The sequence below is a fragment of the Astyanax mexicanus genome, chromosome 17 (assembly GCF_023375975.1).
Source record: "Astyanax mexicanus isolate ESR-SI-001 chromosome 17, AstMex3_surface, whole genome shotgun sequence".
Classification (NCBI taxonomy): domain Eukaryota; kingdom Metazoa; phylum Chordata; class Actinopteri; order Characiformes; family Acestrorhamphidae; genus Astyanax; species Astyanax mexicanus.
In genome coordinates this window covers 26059856-26087691 of record NC_064424.1, presented here as the reverse complement: position 1 = coordinate 26087691, position 27836 = coordinate 26059856, and the positions used below count along the sequence as shown (strand labels likewise).

General features: G+C 35.6%; 5 protein-coding genes across 6 annotated transcripts in view; all 5 read right to left on the bottom strand.

The window, feature by feature from the left end:
• LOC111193848 (zinc finger protein 850) overlaps positions 1-26859 on the bottom strand; it is a 44662-nt gene extending 17803 nt beyond the window's left edge. The window contains exon 1 of the mRNA XM_049466569.1: positions 26822-26859. The gene's annotated coding sequence lies outside the window, so the exon portion shown is untranslated. The remainder of the gene's footprint in view (positions 1-26821) is intronic.
• LOC107197812 (zinc finger protein 501) overlaps positions 1-26862 on the bottom strand; it is a 68383-nt gene extending 41521 nt beyond the window's left edge. The window contains exon 1 of the mRNA XM_049466570.1: positions 26822-26862. The gene's annotated coding sequence lies outside the window, so the exon portion shown is untranslated. The remainder of the gene's footprint in view (positions 1-26821) is intronic.
• Positions 1902-5721, bottom strand: LOC103044113 (zinc finger protein 879). Of its 2 annotated transcripts, XM_007242656.4 has the most exons (3): positions 5618-5701; positions 5337-5487; positions 1902-4737 (listed from the first exon to the last, which is right to left on the bottom strand). In XM_007242656.4, the coding sequence occupies exon 3, from the start codon at positions 4549-4551 to the stop codon at positions 3439-3441; it is 1113 nt and encodes a 370-aa protein (XP_007242718.1). In that variant the 5' UTR covers positions 4552-4737; positions 5337-5487; positions 5618-5701; the 3' UTR covers positions 1902-3438. The 2 variants fall into 2 exon arrangements, with proteins under 2 accessions (XP_007242718.1, XP_007242719.1); XM_007242657.3 differs by lacking the exon at positions 5337-5487 and having other exon boundaries at positions 5618-5721.
• LOC125782454 (zinc finger protein 239-like) lies at positions 8299-10902 on the bottom strand. The gene is made up of 2 exons (XM_049466574.1): positions 10825-10902; positions 8299-9976 (listed from the first exon to the last, which is right to left on the bottom strand). The coding sequence occupies exon 2, from the start codon at positions 9779-9781 to the stop codon at positions 8735-8737; it is 1047 nt and encodes a 348-aa protein (XP_049322531.1). The 5' UTR covers positions 9782-9976; positions 10825-10902; the 3' UTR covers positions 8299-8734.
• Positions 21801-26912, bottom strand: LOC103038701 (zinc finger protein 135). The gene is made up of 2 exons (XM_049466572.1): positions 26822-26912; positions 21801-24258 (listed from the first exon to the last, which is right to left on the bottom strand). The coding sequence occupies exon 2, from the start codon at positions 24056-24058 to the stop codon at positions 22655-22657; it is 1404 nt and encodes a 467-aa protein (XP_049322529.1). The 5' UTR covers positions 24059-24258; positions 26822-26912; the 3' UTR covers positions 21801-22654.
• Positions 26913-27836: the final 924 nt, after the last annotated feature.

Below are 27836 nucleotides of genomic sequence, written 5' to 3'. Positions count from 1 at the left end.
TCTGTAAAATAAAGAATAAGTAAAAAAAAAATACTTCAAATCTAAAAAGGGACATATTGGCCCCTAGATAATTATTGTTTTGTACATTATGTTAAACGATAAGTCTTTCAATAATTATGTCCGTAACAGGGTGGACATCCTAGGAGATGTTCAAATAAATGTTACAAATTATATGCCTGTGCTTGACTGAAATTAATTCTAAAACACTGAACATACCTTTTATAATAAAACATAAGAAAGTATAACAATATTTAATTTTCAAAAGGTTTTGAGGTCCAAGTGGCACCCAATCCCAGGAATGAGCTTTATATACTATATAGCCGATAATCGAACCCAGGTCGTCTTACTTGAGGCGACAGCGCTAACCACCTTAAGGTTTATACTTAATCCGGTTTATCTGCAGTGTGAAACCCCTTTTCTAAATGACTCGGATTTTCAGATCAATTACAGTAAACTCAGTCAGTATTTAAACAAACCAGAGGAAAATAGAATTGGTTTTGTGTCGAAATCCGACTCCCCTTGGTGTTCAGAACTTAGACTGAGAATTTATTATAACAGTAGATTAACCCTTATTTATAAACAGAAACAAAAGAAATCTGAGGATAAATTAATCATTAAATTAATATGAATATATTAATAAGTGCAGAGAAATGCAGCCCACGGAGTTGTTGACATTAAACTGCAGTGTGAAACCAAAACTAACCGGAAAAGAAAAGTTACACAGTGTAACAAAGACACGAACCTTGCTGCGGTGTGTGTTCCGGTGTTACATTCAGGAGTGAAAACGCCCCAGGATCGCTCCTAAATTCGAGTCTGTTTACACAGAGCTTCACTCTGCTGTCAAAATAAAAGTTCACCAACACTAAGAGGCCTGATGAGGCTAATTACCTATTAACTATGATAGTTAAAAAAAAAAACACACACACACACTTCCTGTCAAAAAACTGTTTTTAATAACAACTGATGAACATATTAATAACATTAATATTAATACATTTATTATTAGTAGTAAAAGTATAAGTCAAAGTTATAGTAGTAATAGTAGTAGAAATTGTAATAATAATAATAATAATATTAGTGATAAAAGTAATTGTAGAAATAGTAGTAATAGTGATAGTAATAGCGGTAATAGTAATAAGAGTAGTAGTAACGGTAGCTGTTCAATACAGTCAAGTCAAGAGGCTTTTAATGCCATTACATCTGAGTACAGGTACACAGTATAACGAAATTACGTTCCTCCGGAAAAGTGTAACGAAAGTGTAACACAGAACTATAACATTACAATAAATACAAGACCACTTTAACAGACAGGACAGTGCAATACAGCGAGGTAAAATAGGTGAACTGCTGAATCCGTGCCATTTCTCTGTCCTGTACACTGACCTAATTGCAAAAGTAAGGTATGTAATAAAAAAAAAAAAAATAAAAAAAAATATATATATATATATATATATATATATATATATATATATATATATATATATATATATAATTAGAACACTGACAAAATTGAAACTTTACAATAAAATATATTTATTTAAATCCTAGTAATATTATTAGTCCCCCTCCCAAAAATCCAGGAAACTAACAGCATTTTAAAAACATGAATCATGATTTTAATATTGTGGTGATTAATACAATAAATATTTAAGTAACTGATTCCACAAATAAAAATATATTCTAACACTGATTATTGTATTTATGTTTAATTACCCTGTGTGAAAAGCTTAATGGTTTACATATGCATGCACTGTTTGATGTATGTACTGGTAATTTTAATGTTTTATTTTTTGTTTTCAAACACAGTGCAGTCCAGAAGTATTGGAATAGTAAAGCCAATATTTCTGCTGTAAACTGATATTTGTGTTTAATATTAAAATATGAATATGAGACAAAAGAACAACATTTCAGCTTTTATTTTCAGATATATTTACATCTGAATCTGATACAAAGTTCAAAAGATCGCACCTTTGGTCAGAACCAACCCACTTTTCTTGTCAGAAAAAGTACTGGAACATGTACCGGTGTGTTTCTTGCCAAAGTGTGTCCCGATACATTCATTGTTCGAACAATAAATAGCACGGAATGTTTACATTCAGCAAGTTTTAGATATTTTTAATAGAATACATTTTGTGTTTTAACCCTATAGCAAAGAATCAGTTTCACTGCTATACATTTGCCTTTGTTTTAGATAGAATTAATGCAATATTACACAATATTATTAATTGCAAAATGTGTTATTAATAAACTTGTATAAATAACACTGCACAATAAGACAAAGTAGTGCAAAATAAAATAACTTTAAATATAATGACTTTAAAGTGCTACTTTAACATACTGTACATATTAAAGTAAGAAGCATATAAGGCATATTAACTGCAAACCAGACTGCCTAAAACTTTCAGTCCTAACCACTTTACACTAAACGATCAAGAAGACACAACCGTGACTCAACTGCTGCTCAACTCTAGCAAGATTAACATGATTTTATCCCGACTCTGGAAATTGTGTCTGCGACTGTGAAATCGCTTAAAATCGCTAGGTGTAAGGTCCGTATTAGCCAGTAGGGTTTGCATCCTAGTGCTGCAATAAAATCAACCGTGTTTAATATTTTCGTTAAGTCTTGAGACTTATTCAATTAGATTCATTGTCCCAATACTTTTGAAGGGCACTGTATATTGTATTAAAAATTTAGTAAGCGTAGGCTAAAACATGATTTGTACATCCCTAATACTAATTACACCACATACGACAATGATACCTATGATGTGGAAAATAGAAAGTAAACAACCATGTATTACTGATTTCAATCACCATATATCCCCTGAATAGAACGCTACAATCATAACCATGAGTCCATGTTTAACATCTAAGTTATTACATTTTACTTAAAAACTAATTTCAGCATTACAGATCCTTAATACATTACAGATACTTTTTTGCATTACAGATAACTTAAGTAAGACAATACAGTAAAATAGAGTAAAATCATAGACAGGTCAACCTATTCACAACCCACAAAGAATAAGAGAAAAGAACAGTGAAGGGTAGCGAGCACACATGGTGATCAAAGCAATAATGTAATTTATATTTAAAAAAAAACTTTATTTAAAGTACATGTATATAAAATTATTGAATATATTTACTTCTGTTTATCTATACAACATTAGCAGGTTTATAACATTTGAAGGCTATTTCATAATTAATATAAACATTTCCAACTGATCTCACTTCTTTTTATTTCTTGGTTCTTTACAACCTAGCACAAGCATCCTGATAATGGCCTTCAGCGCAACATCTCAAAACAATTTCAAAACAATCTCCACAGCCATGTGTTTTTGAGATTACATATTAAAGATCCATAACAGAGTTTAGGAGGGCTTTCTTCAATTGCTCCATCTCAGTCTACTTTAGAATCTGTTCTGGGAGTGTTATTGCTTATTTCTTGGTGCACTTGTGTTTCCTTAATGTAGCTAAACTCCTGTAACTCTTACCACAGTCTGAGCAGGGATACGGTTTCTCTCCTGTATGAACACGCATGTGTATGTTGAGAGCACCCATTCTATGAAAACCTTTCCCACAGTCTGAACAATAATACGGCTTCTCCCCTGTGTGCATGCGCTTGTGTGTCTTGAGAGTACTCAGTTGATTAAAGCTCTTCCCACAGTCTGAGCAGTGATGTGGTTTTTCTCCTGTGTGAACGCGCTGGTGGTTTTTGAGAATCTCCAGGTGATTAAAGCTCTTCGCACAGTCTGAGCAGTGATACGGTTTCTCTCCAGTGTGAATGCGCTGGTGTATTTTGAGAGTACCCAGTTGAATAAAACTCATTCCACACTCTGAGCAGTGATGTGGTTTCTCTCCTGTGTGAATGCGCTGGTGTCTTTTGAGATCATTACGCCTATTAAAACTCTTCCCACAGTCTGAGCAGTGATGTGGTTTTTCTCCTGTGTGAATGCGCCAATGTGTTTTGAAAACACTGTGATAACTAAAACTCATCCCACAGTCTGGGCAGTGATACAGTTTCTCTTCTGTGTGAATATGCTGGTGTTTTATTAAAGAACTATGATAACTAAAACTCTTACCACAGTCTGAGCAGTGATACGGTTTCTCTCCTGTGTGAATGCGCTGGTGTATTATGACAGCACTGCGACAAATAAAACTCTTACCACAGTCTGGGCAGTGATGTGGTTTCTCTCCTTTGTGAATGCGCTCGTGTCTTTTGAGATTAGTTGATCGTTTAAAACTCTTCCCACAGTCTGAGCAGTGATACAGTTTCCCTTCTGTGTGAATGCTCCGGTGTTTTATTAAAGAACTAGGATAACTAAAACTCTTACCACAGTCTGAGCAGTGATACGGTTTCTCTCCTGTGTGAACACGCTGGTGTATTTTGACAGCACTGCGACAAATAAAACTCTTACCACAGTCTGCACAGTGATGTGGTTTCTCTCCTGTGTGAATGCGCTCGTGTCTTTTGAGATTACTTGATCGATTAAAACTCTTCCCACAATCTAAACAGTGGTAAGTATTCTCCTTGCCTGGATTCGGCATCATTGGTCTGTGATGTACCAATTAATGTTTGTATGAAATGGAAATTCTTTTGGATGCCTTGTGTTCCACCTAGTAGAAGTTCTACTTTAATTGTAAAATCTTCTGATTGGATGTTTGTGGAGATAAACTTCAGCCAGGTAGGAAAGTTGACAACAGGAGCAAAGACTTGGAACAAGATGGCAATTAATTCTGGAAAAGACAAAGAAAAATAAACTTGAAATGCAACAAATACAGGTAGTTTAACTCCACAGAGAAGCCTAAATAAATCACGTTATACCAGAGAGATTCTCCACCAAGAAAATAACTTAAATAACCAATAAGAAAGACCACGATTGTTCTTTTTAAACCAGAAAAAAACTGGAGCTCCCCCAAAATCTGTAGAGTGCACCCTATGTTGACTGCATTACTTGACTGCTGGGGATTGAAGGCTGTTTAAAACACATAATTATAGAACTTGTAAATTAAAGCTAGGTTATCTAGTTATTTCGAATTTATAAATTTAAGCTAGTTTAGCTAGTTATAACTTATAATACACAACACTAAGCAAAAGGCCAAGCTCAAGCCCATTAATTCCCGCAATTGTCCCAAGGTAACGCTCCTTTGTTTAGCTTATCGCGGTAAGGAATCTTGCTCTTCGCACGTTCCATTTGTTTTGGATGTGTCCTAAAACATGGCGGGCGCTACCCAGCATGTAACGCACAATTACGTCGTTACCCACACTCTATAGAGAAAAGCAGCCCACGGAGCTGATGACAACAATAATTACACAGTGTAACAAAGACACGAACCTTGCTGCGGTGTGTGTTCCGGACTTTCGCCCCAGAATCGCTACTAAATTCGGGTCTGTTTACACAGAGCTCCACTCTCTCTCCCCCGTTGGCGTATCGCAGCCACGAGGCGAAGCGGGAATTCGCGACTGAGAAACTCTAAACTAGTGTCCTAAAACAAGAGAGATGCTGAATGAAGCTGCTGATGCTGTTTACAAGCTGCACTTCTGATGTAGATGTAGTTTCTGTGTTTGTAGGAGTAAATGTAGAACAGCGTGTGGAAGAGTGGAACTTCTGCATACCTTCTACAGTTCAGCTGATCCTGATCCTTCAAGGGGAACGAAGACACCAAAAGTGAAGATCCGCCGCTGTGGAGCTCCGGAAATCCGGTCCTGCTCCATCTGGAAACTAGCTGTCAAAATAAAAGTTTATCAAAACTATGAGGCCTGATGAGGCTATTACCTATTAACTGTGGCAGTTTCACAACAAAACACACTTTCTGTCCAAAAACTGATTTTTAATATCAGCTGAGGCAAAAAAAAAAAAAAAAATTGGCGTAGGAACCGGGGGGAATCTCTGTGAGATTTAGCAGCGGGACCGGGCTGCAGCTGATTTTAAGATATGGATATACGGCGATTTTATTTTCTAAAAGAAAGGTAATGGTACCTAATCATGTAAACTGTGATGATATGTTTCTGATAGCTGGTTAAAAATACACGTCTCTGAATCAGCACACAGTTTAAACCCACTGTGATTATTAAGATGTGTTAGTCAGTTAGCCTAACATTGGAATTACCTAGATTTGGAGTCAAGGTTAAAGAAAAAAAAAAACTATATATGTAATGTTCAACTTGCCCTGTACCTGATCAGCTAATCACTGTTTCATTTTCAATGTTTATTAATTTAGGATTGCAGTTATAATTAACGAAAATTAATTTAGCTAACTAGTTAGCTAGAAGCTGGATGTAGGAGATAGACAGAATTTAGTACAACACTGGGTAAGATTGGTAGTTTAAAGCAGTTTCTTAACCCTGGTCACTGCCCTAAAACTGTGTTTTTCATCAGATCCAACTGATCAGCTAATAAACACTCATTTATTGAGTTTACCTGTTAAACTCTCTTAGCCCCCTATGGATCCTAAATTAATTATTATGTATATCCAGCAGTTTTTTGACAAATCATACCACCACTTACTTTATTAAATGCCTTTAAACAGAGAAAGCTGTAGAATATGCAGAACAGTGGGAGTATGCAGTAGAATATGTAAGAACAGGGTTAAGAAACACTGATCTAACCTGACTTCTGTTCATATGTAGTTAACAGTAAGACCACATGTCCTGACGTTTATAATAACTTCTGCCAAAAATCTCTATGAAACATAGTTACATTCTCAAAGTAAAGGACCCAAAGTTTTTTTTTTAAAAAGAGTGGAGAAAATGTAAATATACAACAGAATTGACATACAATACATAATATTAATAATAATAATAATAATAATAATAATAATAATAGTAACAATAACCACATTTTTGTTATATTATTTTAAATATTAGGTGATAACTGATTAGTTTTTGTGCTATGTATATAATTCAGACATTGCATGCATAATTTTTTTCTAACACCAGTAAATGTAATGTGGAGTAACATGTTTAGGTTGTAAAGTAACCTACTTGGATGTGACTAATAATAAACAGAAATACAGATTTTTTTTTTTTTGTGATTAAAAGTAATTTCACAAATGTTGTTCTAAGTCACTATAGGGTGGGCTTTGGTTCATATTAGCATATTATTTGATTCATATTACAAGGGCTCCTACGCACTTGTAGAGTGGTATGGGTGTTTGGTAGTGCTTTCCTATATTGAGTTTTACTCTAACTGGTTTCTCAGCCATGGAAAAACAGACACATGCTGCATAATAAAAGTAATAACAGTAGTAATAATACTAGTAATAGAAATAGTCATAACTGTAGCAGTAGTAGTGTAGTAGTCGTAATAGTAATAATAGTATGACCATTCCACCAAATGGGTGCCATTTGCTTGTAGTAACTCTTTCAAAAAATTTTCAACTCTGAATCTAATAACAGATATATTTAAAAATATTCTAAACATATACTCGTCAATCTCAGGCAGCTTTACTTATTTTTTATGAGGTTTCTAACCCGAAGAACATTAAATCACCAAAACTCATGTGACATTTTAAAAGCATGTTTAAAAGCAAGTCCACTTATTTCTTTGGTTTTCTCTCAAGAAAGTGTTTATTTAAAAAAATGATTGACTGCATGTTCAAATAATTGATATTTATGAAAAAAATATACATATATGCATGCACATTGTATTTTCTAAAGGATGCTAAAGTCATTTTTATCTTTTCAAGAAGACTCAAACCTGAAATTGATCAAACTTATTATAATGCAATTTATATAAAAAAAATGATAAATGATGAACTAAAAGAATGGGAAAAAATGGTTCACATTAACTAATATTCACATTACTAAATCAGTAAACCAGAGGATGCACTCCTTTTTACTGACACTCAGTCCTGTTACTCTGTGTGTAATGTGTAAAAGGAATTAATGTAACAAGAGTTTTTAGCATAGAATTACCAAAAACATGAAAAATAGTGTCTGAACAGCACACTATGCAGCTGGATCCTAAACTTCCTGACAGACCGACAGCAGGTGGTTAGGCCTACAGAGAGGAAGTTAACATTCTGCAGGCTAACATGGGATCGGGACATCTCTAATACTAATTATAAAAGATGTGACAGTAACACGCCATGATTTGTGGAAAATAGAAAGTAAACAACCGTGTATTACTCATTTCATTCCCCATATCTCCTAAATAAAGCACAGTTACTACACACAGACTGGAGCACAATGATAATGTTGGGAAATGTACCACAAAATGACCAAGCTTAAAAGAAGGATAACTATCTTTAGCAAATGATTGTTAAATTATGAAAAAGTGGAAATATAACCATGAATCCAAATTTAAAAGTTTTAGTTTATTTAAAAAAAAACTTGTTTCAGCATTACAGATACTTGAAAAATGCAAGCATGAAAATACAGTAAAACAAAGTAAAATCATAGACAGATCAACACATTTACAACCCAGAGAAAGTGAGAGAAAAGCGTAGTGAGGGTTTGAGAGTACCCATGGAAATCAAAGATATCATGTAACTGATCAAATAAATATTTGCTTATGATTAGCTATTTTACATTAAGAGTTCCTACATCATTGGAAGTCCATTCTCAACAGAGGTTACGAGCACAAGTCAGTTTGATGTCCCATAGTTTATATAAATCCTTCCAAATGAGCTCAATTCTTTTTCCATACTCGGTTCTTCCCAACCTAGCACAAGCGTTCTGATAACAATCCAGAGAGTTTCGGTGGACTTTCTTCAACTGCCCCTCTTCAGTCTACTTTAGAATATGCTCTGAAAGGGTTATTGCTAATTTTTTAGTGCACTTGTGTTTCCTTAATGTAACTAAACACCTGTAGCTCTCCCCACAGTCAGTGCAGTGATATGGTGTCTCCCCTGTGTGAAGGCGCACATGTATGTTGAGAGCACTCATTCTAGTAAAACTCTTCCCACAGTCTGAGCAGTGATACGGCTTCTCTCCTGTGTGAATGCGCCTGTGCATGTTGAGAGTACTCACTTGATTAAAGCTCTTCCCACAGTCTGAGCACTGATATGGTTTCTCTCCTGTGTGAACACGCTGGTGGGTTTTGAGAGTATCCAGTCGTTTAAAGCTCGCCCCACAGTCTGAGCACTGATATGGTTTCTCTCCTGTGTGAATGCGCTGGTGTTTTTTGAGATCACTCTGTCCATCAAAGCTTTTCCCACAGTCTGAGCAGTGATGTGGTTTCTCTCCTGTGTGAATGCGTTGGTGTATTTTAAGAGAACCCAGTTGAATAAAACTCATTCCACAGTCTGTGCAGTGATGTGGTTTCTCTCCTGTGTGAATGCGCAGGTGTCTTGTGAGATCACTACGCTTATTAAAACTCCTCCCACACTCTGTGCAGTGATACGGTTTTTCTCCTGTGTGAATGCGCTGGTGTGTTTTAAAAGCACTGCGATTACTAAAATGTTTCCCACAGTCAGAGCAGTGATACGGTTTCTCTCCTGTGTGACTGAGCTTGTGTATTTTGAGAGTATCCAGTCGATTAAAACTCCTCCCACAGTCTGAGCAGTGATACGGTTTCTCTCCTGTGTGAATGCGCTGGTGATTTCGGAGAGTACTCTGTACTTTAAAACTCTTTCCACAGTCTGTGCAGTGATACGGCTTCTCTCCTGTGTGAATGCGCTGGTGTGTTATGAAAGCACTGTGATAACTAAAACGCTTCCCACAGTCTGAGCACTGATACTGTTTCTCTCCTGTGTAAATGAAGTGGTGTCTTTTGAGATCACACTTCACACAATCTAAACAGTGGTGAGTTTTCTCTTTGCCTGGACTTGGCATCATTGTTCTGTGTGATGTACCAAATGGATTTTGTACGTACTGGAGATTCTTTTTTGTGTGCCTTGTGCTTCACCTACTAGAAGCTGAACATCAATTTATTGTGTAATTTTCTGACTGGATGTTTGCAGAAATAAACTTCAGCCAAGTGGAAAATTCGACCAGAAGTAGACAAACATTTGGAACAAGACAGCATTAATTCTGGAAGAGACAAAGAAAAAAAACGTTAAATGCTTGAAAACAAAAAAAGGTAATTTAACTCCACAGAAAAAGCCAATTTACCAATATTAAAAAAAACTTCTAAATAAATCATATTATATCAGAGATATTTCTTCATATGTACTCACCAAGTCACATTTGACAGGGAATCAATTACTAATTATTTTTCAGTTTGTCAGTTTGGTCCAAACCAAAGTAGCAGGGGTGAAAGGTGCTGTGGTCCTCCATATCGCCCACCACAAATAAATATATACTGTATATGTTAAATAGTTTTAAAAATGTTTAGACACTGCAATTTTTAAACTCCTTATTTTTTCCCCATAGTTAAGTGAATCATCTGAAGGATTTTTTGTAACGCAAGTGGGTTCTCCTGGGTAAGGGAAAATCTTACCTGAAGGTTTAAACTTAAGGGGAAAAAACGTAAGGTGTTTTAGGCAAACGGGCACAGAGTTCAGTCAGAACAAAAGTGTCGGTCCGAATCTACTGAACCATGATTCGGTTCATCTACAGTGTGAAAACCCTTTCCTAGATGGTTAAGATTTTCAGATCAATTACAGGAAGCTGAGTCAATATTTAAACAAACCAGAGGAAAATAGAATTGGTTTTGTGTTGAAATCCGACTCCCCTTGGTGTGCAGAACTTGGACTGAGTAGATTAACCCTTATTTATAAGAATAAATAAAAGTAATATAAGGAAAAATGAATAAGTATATGAATATAAATATCTGAATAAGTAAAGAGAGATGCAGCTCACGAACTGATGACAACACTAAACTGCAGTGTGAAACCAAAACTAACAAACAAAAAAATTACACAGTGTAAGACTCGAACCTTGCTGCGGTGTGTGTTCCGGACTTCCAGGAGTGAAAACGCCCCAGAATCGCTCCTAAATTCGGGTCTGAGAAAAGCACGAGGCTGAAGTTGGTTTGATATTCGCAGCTCCAGATTCGTTTGGCTCGATATTCGCAGCCTCGTATTCCCCGGCTGAAGTTGGTTTGATATTCGCAGCTGCCGCTTCACTGAACCACCGTGAACTAAAGGGAGCGTTCACAAACACCCGCTGTTTATATTAAACACCTCACAGATCAACACTGAAGGAGATAGAATGAAGAAAAGCAGTACATCTGTTTATTAACAATGTAAATATACAATATATTATTAAATATAATTTTGTATATTGTAAAATATTTATTTTAATTACTGAATTTATAATTATATATTACGATAAATAATTAAATATATATTTAATAAAATTATATTTAAAAAGCCATTGCGCTCAAAAATATGAGGCAGATGTTCAAGTGTGATTTTGAAGAACTTTTTCATGTTGGGCCAGACCAAATAGACATGATCTGAAGAGTACTAGTCTTCTACTTTAAGAAAAACCTGGAATTAGCCTGGCCCAAGCTGATTTTATACTTTAAAATGAACTGGCAACATGGCCTACCGATCCATAATGCACAATTTTTTTTTATGTAAAGCTGATGTTCTAGTGTGATTTTGAAGGACTTTTGAATCTTGGGCCAGACCAAATACACATGATCTAAAGAGTACTAGTCTTCTAATTTAAGGAAAACCTGGAAATAGCTTGGCCCAAGCTGATTTTATACTTTAAAATGAACTGGCAACATGGCCTACCGATCCATAATGCACAATTTTTTTTTATGTAAAGCTGATGTTCTAGTGTGATTTTGAAGGACTTTTTAATCTTGGGCCAGACCAAATACACATGATCTAAAGAGTACTAGTCTTCTAATTTAAGGAAAACCTGGAAATAGCTTGGCCCAAGCTGATTTTATACTTTAAAATGAACTGGCAACATGGAATACCGATCCATAATGCACAATTTTTTTTATGTAAAGCTGATGTTCCAGTGTGATTTTGAAGGACTTTTTCATATTGGGCCAGACCAAATACACATGATCTAAAGAGTACTAGTCTTCTACTTTAGGGAAAGCCTGGAATTAGCCTGGCCCAAGCTGATTTTATACTTTAAAATTAACTGGCAACATGGCCTACCGATCCATAAGGCAGAAAAAAGTTTAATTTAAAGCTGATGTTCTAGTGTGATTTTGAAGGACTTTTTCATATTGGGCCAGACCAAATACACATGATCTAAAGAGTACTAGTCTTCTACTTTAGGGAAAGCCTGGAATTAGCCTGGCCCAAGCTGATTTTATACTTTAAAATGAACTGGCAACATGGAATAACGATCCATAATGCACAAAGAAATTGAATATAAAGCTGATGTTCTAGTGTGATTTTGAAGGACTTTTTAATCTTGGGCCAGAACAAATACACATGATCTGAACAGAACTAGTCTTCTACTTTAAGGAAAACCTGGAATTAGCCTGGCCCGAGCTGATTTTATACTTTAAAATGAACTGGCAACATAGCATACCGATCCATAATGCACAATTTTTTTTTATGTAAAGCTGATGTTCCAGTGTGATTTTGAAGGACTTTTTAATCTTGGGCCAGACCAAATACACATGATCTAAAGAGTACTAGTCTTCTACTTTAGGGAAAGCCTGGAATTAGCCTGGCCCAAGCTGATTTTATACTTTAAAATGAACTGGCAACATAGCATACCAATCCATAATGCACAATTTTTTTTTATGTAAAGCTGATGTTCTAGTGTGATTTTGAAGGACTTTTTAATCTCGGGCCAGACCAAATACACATGATCTAAAGAGTACTAGTCTTCTACTTTAGGGAAAGCCTGGAATTAGCCTGGCCCAAGCTGATTTTATACTTTAAAATTAACTGGCAACATGGAATAACGATCCATAATGCACAAAGAAATTGAATATAAAGCTGATGTTCTAGTGTGATTTTGAAGGACTTTTTAATCTTGGGCCAGAACAAATACACATGATCTGAAGAGAACTAGTCTTCTACTTTAAGGAAAACCTGGAATTAGCCTGGCCCGAGCTGATTTTATACTTTAAAATGAACTGGCAACATAGCATACCGATCCATAATGCACAATTTTTTTTATGTAAAGCTGATGTTCCAGTGTGATTTTGAAGGACTTTTTCATATTGGGCCAGACCAAATACACACGATCTAAAGAGTACTAGTCTTCTACTTTAGGGAAAGCCTGGAATTAGCCTGGCCCAAGCTGATTTTATACTTTAAAATGAACTGGCAACATGGAATACCGATCCATAATGCACAAAGAAATTGAATATAAAGCTGATGTTCTAGTGTGATTTTGAAGGACTTTTTCATATTGGGCCAGACCAAATACACATGATCTAAAGAGTACTAGTCTTCTACTTTAGGGAAAGTCTGGAATTAGCCTGGCCCAAGCTGATTTTATACTTTAAAATGAACTGGCAACATGGAATAACGATCCATAATGCACAAAGAAATTGAATATAAAGCTGATGTTCTAGTGTGATTTTGAAGGACTTTTTAATCTTGGGCCAGAACAAATACACATGATCTAAAGAGTACTAGTCTTCTACTTTAAGGAAAACCTGGAATTAGCCTGGCCCGAGCTGATTTTATACTTTAAAATGAACTGGCAACATAGCATACCGATCCATAATGCACAATTTTTTTTATGTAAAGCTGATGTTCCAGTGTGATTTTGAAGGACTTTTTCATATTGGGCCAGACCAAATACACATGATCTAAAGAGTACTAGTCTTCTACTTTAGGGAAAGCCTGGAATTAGCCTGGCCCAAGCTGATTTTATACTTTAAAATTAACTGGCAACATGGCCTACCGATCCATAATGCACAAAAAAATTGAATATAAAGCTGATGTTCTAGTGTGATTTTGAAGGACTTTTTAATCTTGGGCCAGAACAAATACACATGATCTAAAGAGTACTAGTCTTCTACTTTAAGAAAACCTGGAAATAGCTTGGCCCAAGCTGATTTTATACTTTAAAATTAACTGGCAACATGGAATACCGATCCATAATGCACAATTTTTTTTTATGTATAGCAGATGTTCAAGTGTGATTTTGAAGAACTTTTTCATGTTGGGCCAGACCAAATACACATGATCTGAAGAGTACTAGCCTTCTACTTTAAGGAAATTTTGGGATTTGCCTGGCCCGAGCTGATTTTAGACTGCACAATTAATTGGCAACATGGCAGCACAAAAAAAAATATTATTTAAATCTGATATTCCAGTATGATTTTGGACTTTTTTTTCAGACCAAATACACATCAGATGAAGAGTTCTGGTATTCTCAAAATCAATGCTTTATATTCATTATTTCTGTGCAAAATGGCTTTCATGTCATGTTGCCAATTCATTTTAAAGGATAAAATCAGCTCGGGCCAGGCTAATTCCAGGTTTTCCTTAAAGTAGAAGACTAGTTCTCTTCAGATCATGTGTATTTGTTCTGGCCCAAGATTTAAAAAATCTTCAAACTTGTACTGGAACAGTGGCTTTTTTGTGCAAAATGGCTCGTTATACCATGTTGCCAGTTCATTGTAAAGTATAAAATCAGCTTGGGCCAGGCTATTTCCAGGCTTTCCTTAAAGTAGAAGACTAGTACTCTTTAGATCATGTGTATTTGGTCTGGCCCAAGATGAAAAAGTCCTTCAAAATCACACTAGAACATCAGCTTTACATAAAAAAATGTGCATTATGGGTCGTTATGCCATGTTGCCAGTTCATTTTAAAGGATAAAATCAGCTCGGGCCAGGCTAATTCCAGGTTTTCCTTAAAGAAGAGGACTAGTACTCTTCAGATCATGTGTATTTGTTCTGGCCCAAGATTAAAAAATTCTTCAAACTTGTACTGGAACAGTGGCTTTTTTGTGCAAAATGGCTCGTTATACCATGTTGCCAGTTCATTTTAAAGTATAAAATCAGCTTGGGCCAGGCTATTTCCAGGTTCTCCTTAAAGTAGAAGACTAGTACTCTTCAGATCATGTGTATTTGTTCCGGTCCAAGATTAAAAAGTCCTTCAAAATCACACTGGAACATCAGCTTTACATAAAAAAAATTGTGCTTTATGGATTGGTATGCCATGTTGCCAGTTCATTTTAAAGTATAAATTCAGCTTGGGCCAGGCTAATTCCAGGTTTTCCTTAAAGTAGAAGACTAGTTCTCTTCAGATCATGTGTATTTGTTCTAGTCCAAGATTAAAAAGTCCTTCAAAATCACACTAGAACATCAGCTTTATATTCAATTTCTTTGTGCATTATGGATCGTTATTCCATGTTGCCAGTTCATTTTAAAGTATAAAATCAGCTCGGGCCAGGCTAATTCCAGGTTTTCCTTAAAGAAGAGGACTAGTACTCTTCAGATCATGTGTATTTGTTCTGGCCCAAGATGAAAAAGTCCTTCAAAATCACACTGGAACATCAGCTTTACATAAAAAAATTGTGCTTTATGGATCGGTAGGCCATGTTGCCAGTTCATTTTAAAGTATAAAATCAGCTTGGGCCAGGCTATTTCCAGGTTTTCCTTAAAGTAGAAGACTAGTACTCTTTAGATCATGTGTATTTGGTCTGGCCCAAGATTAAAAAGTCCTTCAAAATCACACTAGAACATCAGCTTTATATTCAATTTTTTGTGCATTATGGATCGGTATTCCATGTTGCCAGTTCATTTTAAAGTATAAAATCAGCTTGGGCCAGGCTATTTCCAGGTTTTCCTTAAAGTAGAAGACTAGTACTCTTTAGATCATGTGTATTTGGTCTGGCCCAAGATTAAAAAGTCCTTCAAAATCACACTAGAACATCAGCTTTATATTCAATTTTTTTGTGCATTATGGATCGGTAGGCCATGTTGCCAGTTAATTTTAAAGTATAAAATCAGCTTGGGCCAGGCTATTTCCAGGCTTTCCCTAAAGTAGAAGACTAGTACTCTTTAGATCATGTGTATTTGGTCTGGCACAATATGAAAAAGTCCTTCAAAATCACACTGAAACATCAGCTTTACATAAAACAATTGTGCATTATGGATCGGTATTCCATGTTGCCAGTTCATTTTAAAGTATAAAATCAGCTTGGGCCAGGCTATTTCCAGGTTTTCCTTAAAGTAGAAGACTAGTTCTCTTCAGATCATGAGTATTTGTTCTGGCCCAAGATTAAAAAGTCCTTCAAAATCACACTAGAACATCAGCTTTATATTCAATTTCTTTGTGCATTATGGATCGTTATTCCATGTTGCCAGTTCATTTTAAAGTATAAAATCAGCTTGGGCCAGGCTATTTCCAGGTTTTCCTTAAAGTAGAAGACTAGTTCTCTTCAGATCATGTGTATTTGTTCCGGCCCAAGATTAAAAAGTCCTTCAAAATCACACTAGAACATCAGCTTTATATTATTTTTTTTGTGCATTATGGATCGTTATTCCATGTTGCCAGTTAATTTTAAAGTATAAAAACAGCTCGGGCCAGGCTAATTCCAGGTTTTCCTTAAAGAAGAGGACTAGTACTCTTCAGATCATGTGTATTTGTTCTGGCCCAAGATGAAAAAGTCCTTCAAAATCACACTGGAACATCAGCTTTACATAAAAAAATTGTGCTTTATGGATCGGTATTCCATGTTGCCAGTTAATTTTAAAGTATAAAATCAGCTCGGGCCAGGCTAAATCCAGGTTTTTCTTAAAGTAGAAGACTAGTACTCTTCAGTTCATGTGTATTTGGTCTGGCCCAAGATTAAAAAGTCCTTGAAAATCACACTAGAACATCAGCTTTAAATTAAACTTTTTTCTGCCTTATGGATCGGTATGCCATGTTGCCAGTTAATTTTAAAGTATAAAATCAGCTTAGGCCAGGCTAATTCCAGGCTTTCCCTAAAGTAGAAGACTAGTACTCTTTAGATCATGTCTATTTGGTCTGGCCCAAGATGAAAAAGTCCTTCAAAATCACACTAGAACATCAGCTTTACATAAAAACAATTGTGCATTATGGATCGGTATTCCATGTTGCCAGTTAATTTTAAAGTATAAAATCAGCTTGGGCCAGGCTATTTCCAGGTTTTCCTTAAAGTAGAAAACTAGTACTCTTTACATCATGTGTATTTGGTCTGGCCCAAGATTAAAAAGTCCTTCAAAATCACACTAGAACATCAGCTTTATATTCAATTTTTTGTGCATTATGGATCGGTATTCCATGTTGCCAGTTCATTTTAAAGTATAAAATCAGCTTGGGCCAGGCTATTTCCAGGCTTTCCCTAAAGTAGAAGACTAGTACTCTTTAGATCATGTGTATTTGGTCTGGCCCAAGATGAAAAAGTCCTTCAAAATCACACTAGAACATCAGCTTTACATAAAAACAATTGTGCATTATGGATCGGTATGCTATGTTGCCAGTTAATTTTAAAGTATAAAATCAGCTCGGGCCAGGCTAATTCCAGGTTTTCCTTAAAGAAGAAGACTAGTTCTCTTCAGATCATGAGTATTTGTTCTGGCCCAAGATTAAAAAGTCCTTCAAAATCACACTAGAACATCAGCTTTATATTCAATTTCTTTGTGCATTATGGATCGTTATTCCATGTTGCCAGTTCATTTTAAAGTATAAAATCAGCTTGGGCCAGGCTATTTCCAGGTTTTCCTTAAAGTAGAAGACTAGTTCTCTTCAGATCATGTGTATTTGTTCCGGCCCAAGATTAAAAAGTCCTTCAAAATCACACTAGAACATCAGCTTTATATTAAATTTTTTTGTGCATTATGGATCGGTAGGCCATGTTGCCAGTTAATTTTAAAGTATAAAATCAGCTCGGGCCAGGCTAATTCCAGGTTTTCCTTAAAGAAGAGGACTAGTACTCTTCAGATCATGTGTATTTGTTCTGGCCCAAGATGAAAAAGTCCTTCAAAATCACACTGGAACATCAGCTTTACATAAAAAAATTGTGCTTTATGGATCGGTATTCCATGTTGCCAGTTAATTTTAAAGTATAAAATCAGCTTGGGCCAGGCTATTTCCAGGTTTTCCTTAAAGTAGAAGACTAGTACTCTTTAGATCATGTGTATTTGGTCTGGCCCAAGATTAAAAAGTCCTTCAAAATCACACTAGAACATCAGCTTTATATTCAATTTTTTGTGCATTATGGATCGGTATTCCATGTTGCCAGTTCATTTTAAAGTATAAAATCAGCTTGGGCCAGGCTATTTCCAGGTTTTCCTTAAAGTAGAAGACTAGTACTCTTTAGATCATGTGTATTTGTTCTGGCCCAATATGAAAAAGTCCTTCAAAATCACACTGGAACATCAGCTTTACATAAAACAATTGTGCATTATGGATCGGTATTCCATGTTGCCAGTTCATTTTAAAGTATAAAATCAGCTTGGGCCAGGCTAATTCCAGGTTTTTCTTAAAGTAGAAGACTAGTACTCTTAAGATCATGTGTATTTGGTCTGGCCCAAGATTAAAAAGTCCTTCAAAATCACACTAGAACATCAGCTTTATATTAAATTTTTTTGTGCATTATGGATCGGTAGGCCATGTTGCCAGTTAATTTTAAAGTATAAAATCAGCTCGGGCCAGGCTAATTCCAGGTTTTCCTTAAAGAAGAGGACTAGTACTCTTCAGATCATGTGTATTTGTTCTGGCCCAAGATTAAAAAGTCCTTCAAAATCACACTAGAACATCAGCTTTATATTCAATTTTTTTGTGCATTATGGATCGGTAGGCCATGTTGCCAGTTAATTTTAAAGTATAAAATCAGCTCGGGCCAGGCTAATTCCAGGTTTTCCTTAAAGAAGAGGACTAGTACTCTTCAGATCATGTGTATTTGTTCTGGCCCAAGATTAAAAAGTCCTTCAAAATCACACTAGAACATCAGCTTTATATTCAATTTTTTTGTGCATTATGGATCGGTAGGCCATGTTGCCAGTTAATTTTAAAGTATAAAATCAGCTCGGGCCAGGCTAATTCCAGGTTTTCCTTAAAGAAGAGGACTAGTACTCTTCAGATCATGTGTATTTGTTCTGGCCCAAGATTAAAAAGTCCTTCAAAATCACACTAGAACATCAGCTTTACATAAAAAAAATTGTGCATTATGGATCGGTAGGCCATGTTGCCAGTTCATTTTAAAGTATAAAATCAGCTTGGGCCAAGCTATTTCCAGGTTTTCCTTAAATTAGAAGACTAGTACTCTTTAGATCATGTGTATTTGGTCTGGCCCAAGATTAAAAAGTCCTTCAAAATCACACTAGAACATCAGCTTTACATAAAAAAAAATTGTGCATTATGGATCGGTAGGCCATGTTGCCAGTTCATTTTAAAGTATAAAATCAGCTTGGGCCAGGCTAATTCCAGGTTTTTCTTAAAGTAGAAGACTAGTACTCTTCAGATCATGTCTATTTGGTCTGGCCCAACATGAAAAAGTTCTTCAAAATCACACTTGAACATCTGCCTCATATTTTTTGAGCGCAATGGCTTTTTAAATATAATTTTATTAAATATATATTTAATTATTTATCGTAATATATAATTATAAATTCAGTAATTAAAATAAATATTTTACAATATACAAAATTATATTTAATAATATATTGTATATTTACATTGTTAATAAACAGATGTACTGCTTTTCTTCATTCTATCTCCTTCAGTGTTGATCTGTGAGGTGTTTAATATAAACAGCGGGTGTTTGTGAACGCTCCCTTTAGTTCACGGTGGTTCAGTGAAGCGGCAGCTGCGAATATCAAACCAACTTCAGCCGGGGAATACGAGGCTGCGAATATCGAGCCAAACGAATCTGGAGCTGCGAATATCAAACCAACTTCAGCCTCGTGAGAAAAGCTGCTGTGGAACTCCGGAAAACCGGACCTGATCCATTTGGAAACTATCTGTCAAAATAAAAGTTCACCAATCACTATGAGGCCTGATGAGGATAATTACCTTATAACTTGAAAATTTCACAACAAAACACATTTCTTGTCCAAAAATGATTTTTAAAACCAGCTGATGAAAACTATTAAAAACAATTTTAACAATTTCAGTAAAAATAATAATAATAATTGTATAAGTAATAGTGGTAGTAATAACAATAGTATAATTAGTATTAATAGTAGTAGTAGTAGTAGTAGTGATAGTAGTAGTAATAATAGTAGCAGTAGTAGTAATATTAATGGTAATAATGGTTATTTTGTTTTTGCTTTATCATTTTTACATTTTTCAGATTAACAAACACATTTTAGTATCAGGCTAATATAACATGAGTATATATTAAAAAGGCTGTTTTAAATGATAATTTTATTAAATAAGGGAAAAATATATTCAAAACAACCTGGCCATATGTGATAAAGTATTTGCCCCCTAAATCAAATTACTTTGTTGTGATACTTTTATAGCCAGGCAGAACTCGGATCCATAAAAACAGCTTTATTGTAACAAGGGGCAGTGCAAAGAGTAGTCAAAGCAAGCAGTGTCTATATCGATGAACAGGAGCCAACAGGGAATGACACACCAAAAATGAGAGACAGCCCAGATTCTAAACACAGGCAAACAGCAATGAAGGGCTGGCAGAAAGGCAGAAGCCTAGTAGTTCTGTCAGTTACAAACACTGTTAAGTATATTTAAACAATGTTTATTGTTTTAAAAAGGCCTGTCACAATAATTACATTATTGACTTATTATACAATACAGGGAAACACCCTAAATAATTCAACTTATCAAGTATATTAATGTGAATCAAAATGCTATATTTATTCTATTGGATTTTATTAATATTAGATTTAGGCCTGCTTGTCATGATAATTACATAAATGACAAATCGTACAACATATGGAGAAATGTTTGCTGAACTAAGCCAAAATATCAGGTTTGTTTAAAAATAGCTATTTTATTTTATTTAATATTACTTCTGTTAGTATGTTTTAAAAAATGTAGTATTTAAATTTTTTTCTGGTACACACCATCTGAATTTCTCTTTTTCGCATTATACTCCCACTGCAACTTCTCACTGCCTGCTTCGCCTTTGTGAAGATCTGATTGGCAGAGAAGAGCGTTTGGTGATCTTACAACACACGTGATTAGTCTGTGATACCGTAGACAAGATACGTTCCACCGCTTTAAATAAACACTGTCAGAATTAAATCCTTCTCAGTAGTTTGTCGGTTTGGGTCCGCCTATTAGTGACCTCTGCACTACACCAACCAAACATCCATCTGGACCATCCAGGGTTGCACAGCATATGTGCCGAGTAACCCTAGTAGGTTTATGCACAACTTTAAAAGGATCCTACGCCTTGAGGTTCGCAAGACTTCAGAGGCAGCAAATACCTGTTTGCTACTTATTAATGGCATTTTAGCAGCTGCTCTCTTAAGCCGATGCATTTGTCTGGCAAAAAACTCCCTCATTTTGTCCTTATCTGAACAAACCCATCTGTGCTCCGAATTAAGAGCCTTAAAACATAATGCTATCCATTAGTTGAACTGAAAATTAATATTTATGGTACTCAAATTTAATGAAACAGTGCAGTCTCCCTACTATTAATACAGGGAACTACCAGAATTTAAAAATGATGAATCATGATTTCACTTTTGTGGCCTTAAATAAATACAATAAACATTTAATTGAATTACACCACCAAAACACTATAACTTTGCCAATTCAACACTAATGATTTTATTTATGTTTAAATAACCTTTTTAAAAGCTTTATTGTTTACACATGCATGCACTGTTTGATATATGTACTTCTGACTAATGTTTTTATTTGTTTTGAAATATAGTCCCTCTAGAAGTACTGTGACGGACGAACAGACAAACACTTTATTTATCCCAAAGGAACTTTAGGGAACAGTGAGGCAAATTCCATTATTTCTGCTGTAGTCTGAAAACATTTGGGTTTAATATTAAAAAATGAAAATAAGACAAAAGATCAACATTTTAGCTTTTATTTCCAGGTTGTTACATTTGGATTTGTATGTAGCAAATTCTGCCTAAACCCACTCATCCGGCCAGGTGTGTGCGGATACTTTGATTATTCAACAATAAATAACACTGGATGTCTACACTCAGTTTTAGATTTGGGTGTTCCCTGTGCAGACTAAGCATTTATAGTTAGAGGAGAAAATGTCTATGGGTGAAAAACAACCAATTGTAAAGCTAAGAAAACTGTGACATTACCATCAACCTCCAGAGAGCAGGAGTGAAGGAATCACAATGACTATTTCACAAACATAAATATAAATAAAATACAAAAAAAATATATATATATATCAAGAAGAAGAGGAAGACCAGTCTAGGATTTGCCAAGAAGTACAGAGACAAGTCTATGGACTTATTATGGACTAAACAGACAAAGATAAACTTTTACCAATGTGATGGAAAGACAATTATTTGGAGAAAATAAGGATCTGCTCATGATCCCAAACATACCAGCTTCTGGGATGGTCTCATTAATCTTCTTTGATGTACAATGAAGTACAGAAGTCTACAGAAACATTTTGTTTTTCAGTTTTAAAAATGGTGCAACCACACTGATTGGAAGATCCTTTATCATGCAGCAAGATAATGACCCAAAACATACTGCCTGGAAAAGCATTACAGCAAAAGAATGCAGAAGTTAAGTGATGTCAGTGGGTCACCGTCTTCATGCAGTTATCACAAGAAAAGCATTTGCAAATAAATATTAAGTCTTTTTATATAATATTAAGTCACTTTGAGTCTGAGCAGCGATATTGTTTCTCTCCTGTGTGAATGCGCTGTAGTTATTTGAAAGATCACTGTGTCTATTAATACTCCTCCCAGTCTTTGCAGGAATATGATTTCTCTTCTGTGTGAACACAGTTGTGCATGTTAAGAGTACTCAGTCTTTTAAAACTTTTCCCGCATTCTGAGCAATGATACGGTTTCTCTCCTGTGTGAATGCGCTTGTGCATGTTGAGATTAGTCAGTTGATTAAAACTCTTCCCACAGTCTGTGCAGTGATACGGTTTCTCTCCTGTGTGAATGAGCTGATGTTTTTTGAGAGCGCTCAAACTAATAAAACTCTTCCCGCATTCTGTGCAATAATACGGTTTCTCTCCTGTGTGAATGCGCTTGTGCATGTTGAGAGTACTTAGTTGATTAAAGCTCTTCCCACAGTCTGAGCACTGATACGGTTTCTCTCCTGTGTGAATGCGCTGGTGTCTTTTGACAGTATTCAGTCGATTAAAGCTCTTTCCACAGTATAAGCAGTGGTATGGTTTCTCTCCTGTGTGAATCAGCTGGTGTTCTTTGAGAGTACTTCGTTGATTAAAACTCATTCCACAGTCTAAGCAGTGATACGGTTTCTCACCTGTGTGAATGCGCTGATGTATGTTGAGAGAACCCTGTTGATTAAAACTCTTCCCGCAATCTGTGCAGTTATACGGTTTCTCCCCTGTGTGAATGCGCTGATGTATGTTGAGAGAACCCTGATGGTTAAATCTCTTCCCGCAATCTGTGCAGTGATACGGTTTCTCTTCTGTGGGAACACGGTGGTGTTTTGTAAGATCACCAAGTCTATTAAAACTCTTCTCACAGTTTTTGCAGGGATGCGGTTTCTCTTCTGTGTGAATGCACTTGTGTATGTTGAAAGCACGTAATCTATTAAAACTCTTTCCGCATTCTGAGCAGTGATACGGTTTCTCTCCTGTGTGAATGCGCTGGTGTTCTTTGAGAGCACTCAATCTATTAAAACTCTTCCCACAGTCTGTGCAGTGATGTGGTTTCTCTCCTGTGTGAATACTCTTGTGCTTGTTGAGAGTGCTCAGTTGATTAAAGCTCCTTCCACAGTCTAAGCAGTGATACGGTTTCTCTCCAGTGTGAATGCGCTGGTGTCTTTTGAGAGTATCCAGTCGATTAAAGCTCTTTTCACAGTCTGAGCACTGATAAGGTTTCTCTCCTGTGTGAATGCGCTCGTGTTCTTTGAAAGTACTCAGTTGATTAAAACTCATTCCACAGTCTAGGCAGTGATAGGGTTTCTCTCCTGAGTGAATGCGCTTGTGTACATTGAGAGAACCTTGTTGATTAAAACTCTTCCCGCAATCTGTGCAATGATACGGTTTCTCTCCTGTGTGAATGCGCTGGTGTTCTTTGAGTACACTCGATCTAGTAAAACTCTTCCCACAATCTAAACAGTGGTGAGTTTTCTCCTTGCCTGAACTTGGCATCATTGGTCTGTGTAATATACAATATACAATTACTTTTGTATGTACTGGAAGTTCTTCTGGGAGCCTTGTGCTTAACCTATTAGAAGTTGAATATTGATTGATTGTGAAATCTTCTGACTGAATGTTTGCAGACACAAACTTCAGCCAGGTAGGAAAGTCCACAACAGGAGCAGACACAGACTTAGAACAAGATGGCACTAATTCTGAAAGAAAAAGAAAAAATAAATGTGAAATTCAACAAATACAGGTCATTTAACTCCAGAAAAGGCCAATTTACCAATATAAAAAATCACCTTAATAATTCACATTATATCAGAGATTTCACCACCATAAGAAAATTACCCAAATCTCTATGACAAAGACTATAAGAAATACTTAACTGTGCTTTTTAAACCAGAAAAAATGGAGCTCTCAAAAATTTAAAGTTAAAAAGTCTTTTACCTGCATGAATACTATGGTGGACACATTCACAAAAGGGAGAAACTAGCTTATCCAAAGTGTAGACCGCATCCTATGTGGGTTGCATTTCTTGGCTGCTGGGTATTAAAGGCTGTTCCAAACACATTATAATATATACATAATATACTATATTGACATATTCATATGTATATACTAACATACAGTGGGTATGGAAAGTATTCAGGCTGCTTTAAAGTTTTCCCTCTTTGTTTCAATGCAGCCATTTGCTAAAATCAAAAGTTAGGTTAATTTTATTTCTCATTAATGTACACTCAGTCCTATCTTGACACATTATTTATTTTTATTTTTTGCAAATTTATTAAAACAGAATAACTGAAATATCACATGGTTGTAAGTATTCAGACCCTTTGCTGTGAAACTAATATTTAACTCAAATGCCGTCCACATCCTCTGGTCCTCCTTAAGATGGTTCTACTGCTTCATTAGAGTCCAGTTGTGTTAATTTAAACTGATTTAACTATATTAGGAAAGGAACACACTTGTATATATAAGACCTCACAGCACACAGTGCATGTCAGAGCAAACAAGAATTAGCTCAAAGTAGTGCTGGGCGGTATGGTCAAAAATGCATTTCACTGTATTTTTCAAGATTCTGGCAGGTTTACGGTATATCACGGTATTATTATTATTATTATTATTATTATTTTGCATGACTGGGCTTTAATATAGGTTTGTGACTTACTGTACTGTTATTAGTACATGTAATATAATACATTAAGGCTTTAAACTATTGATTACTATTGATTAATATTGGGTTTACTTTGTCCCATAAAATTAAATATATGAAGAAATCAGACTTTATCATCAGAAACATAGCTAAAGAATGTAAACAATAGACCTGAAAAAGACATACGCCACCAACTTTAACACAACTTTCTTTACAAAATATTAAAAAGTAATAATTCAAATAGTTTCATGAACACTATAAATGGAGCTAAAATAATCAATGTAAAAGTATTCAAAGAGATATTTCTCAAAAGCTCTATTGCACTAGTAAGACAAGTTTAATAGTAATTTACTATATGTTATTCATGAAGCCATTAGACGCATTACAGTATTAAAATCACACATATTAATATATTTAAAATAGTTACTCTATTTTACTAGGATAAAAACACTCATACATTGAGAAACAGAAGCAGGAGGTGTTCTGATTTCTCTGCTGGACCAGCGTTTGACTCCACAGGACTGAGTGTGCTTCTCTGATGGTGCTGTTCTGGCCAGCTCTCCGCAGCGTCCTCTAGCGGTATGGCAGTATGAGAGAAATCATACCAGTTCTAGTTCCCTGCGCGGTATATCTAATGAACTGGTATACCGCCCAGCACTAGGTCGAAGTAACTGCCCAATGAGCTCAGAGACAGAACTGTGGCAAGGTCCAGATCTGGCCATGGTTACAAAAGAATTTCTGCAGTACTCAAGGTTCCTAAGAGCAAAGTGGCCTCCATAATCCTTAAAAATAATAGAAATAATAATATGCTAGAGTATAATATGCCCGCCGAGAAAGTGTCGCAAAGCACATAGCGTAGCAGCTGTCTTCTAAGTAATTTAACAAATTACCCAGCGCAACATTTTATGTTTATATAATCTAGGCTAAGTGGAAACACGTGAATTTCAATGATTTTCACAATGATTTCAATGATTTTAAGTAAGCCAGTGAAATTGTCTGATTAATTTACTTTATTTTACTCAATAATGGCTTGCTATAATGTGTGCGTAAAGGATGTCTTAATAGTTAATTAATAGTTGATTAATAGTTAATTTCAATGCACCACATTAGAAACATACATACGCCTGAAATCAAAGTGCCGTGGGAAAACGCGCTCTCACGTTCAAAACACATTCACGCAATGTTTCTGTGCGTACGCACCATTATTAGTACATGAGCCCCCGGATGCAGTAGGGAGATGGGAGAAAGTCAACTATCACTATAGCCCTCTGTCAGTCAGGGCTTTATGGCACTTTTTGCCATTAATTCTAAGTGGTAGTAACAGGGAAAGAGTTATTCCGTTTGGTCCAAACCAAAGTAGCAGGTGCAAAATGTCCTGTGAAGCATGGTCTTGTTTCCCTTAAATTACCTTTAACAAAGCCTTGACAGTAAGTGTGCAGAAAGAAATGTCTTAGGTATTATCTATGGGCTTTGTAATCAAGATAGGTAAACAACTCTATGACGGATTCCGCATTTTACACAGAGCTCCACTCTAAACTAGTGTCCTAAAACAGGAGAGATCATCAGCCGGGTCCTGGATGAAGCTGCTGAGCGTGTGGAAGAGTGGAACTTCTACATACCTTCTACAGTTCAGCTGATCCTGATCCTCCACAGAAGGCCCCCAACCTGAAGACGATCGCTGTTGAGCCGCTGTTGAGCTCCGGAAATCCGGACCTGCTCCGTCTGGAAAATAGCTGTCAAAATAAAAGTTCACCAACACTAAGAGGCCTGATGAGGCATCGACTGACTACACCCATGCGACCCCAATGCAGAACTTATTTGCACTAATATATAATATAATATAAACACACACACACACACACACACACACACACACATATATATATATTATCTTTTTTTTCACCTCTGAATCTAATAACACATATATTTAACTATTCAAACATGTACTGGTCAATCTTAGTTTTTTTTTTACAAGGTTTTTAAGCCAAAGATGGTTAACTTTTTCTCAGTCCTGTTACCAAAACCCATGTGACATTTAAAAAGCATTTTTAAAAGCAAGTCCAGTTATTCCTTTGATTTTCTCTCAAGAAAGTCTTTATTTCAAAGAAATGGTTAACTGTATGTTCAAAACTCCCCTGGTTATGGCACTCATTCCTGTCACTTTTTTATGTTTTGAGTAACAGATAAAATAAAAGTAACAGGAATTAGTTTTTAGCATAGCTAAAACATTAAAAATAGATAAATGGTGGCTATGCTAATGGCATGAGGACATTGAGCACATTCTCGTGATTTTTCCAAGATTTGTATTTTAAAAATAAACAAATAAAATCTAAGAATTATTTAAGGTAACAGGAAAAAGTGTTGAGATTGACGTCCTTGGTCATAGTTACAATAAGATCAAATATACAGAAAAACAAATGAGGGAGCTTGATTTTGGTCTTCCCGTGGTCTTCAGAAGAACCAACTGATGTAACTTCCTGTTGTAGATGTGACTTGTAGAATCTTTCAGATTTTTAAGATTAACAGGAATGAATGAAACCCAAGGACACAACTAAAATGTGGATTTAAACTTAAATATTATTAATTTATTCTGGAAAAAAAATGTAAAGCATAGATGGGATTTGAAGTCACAAA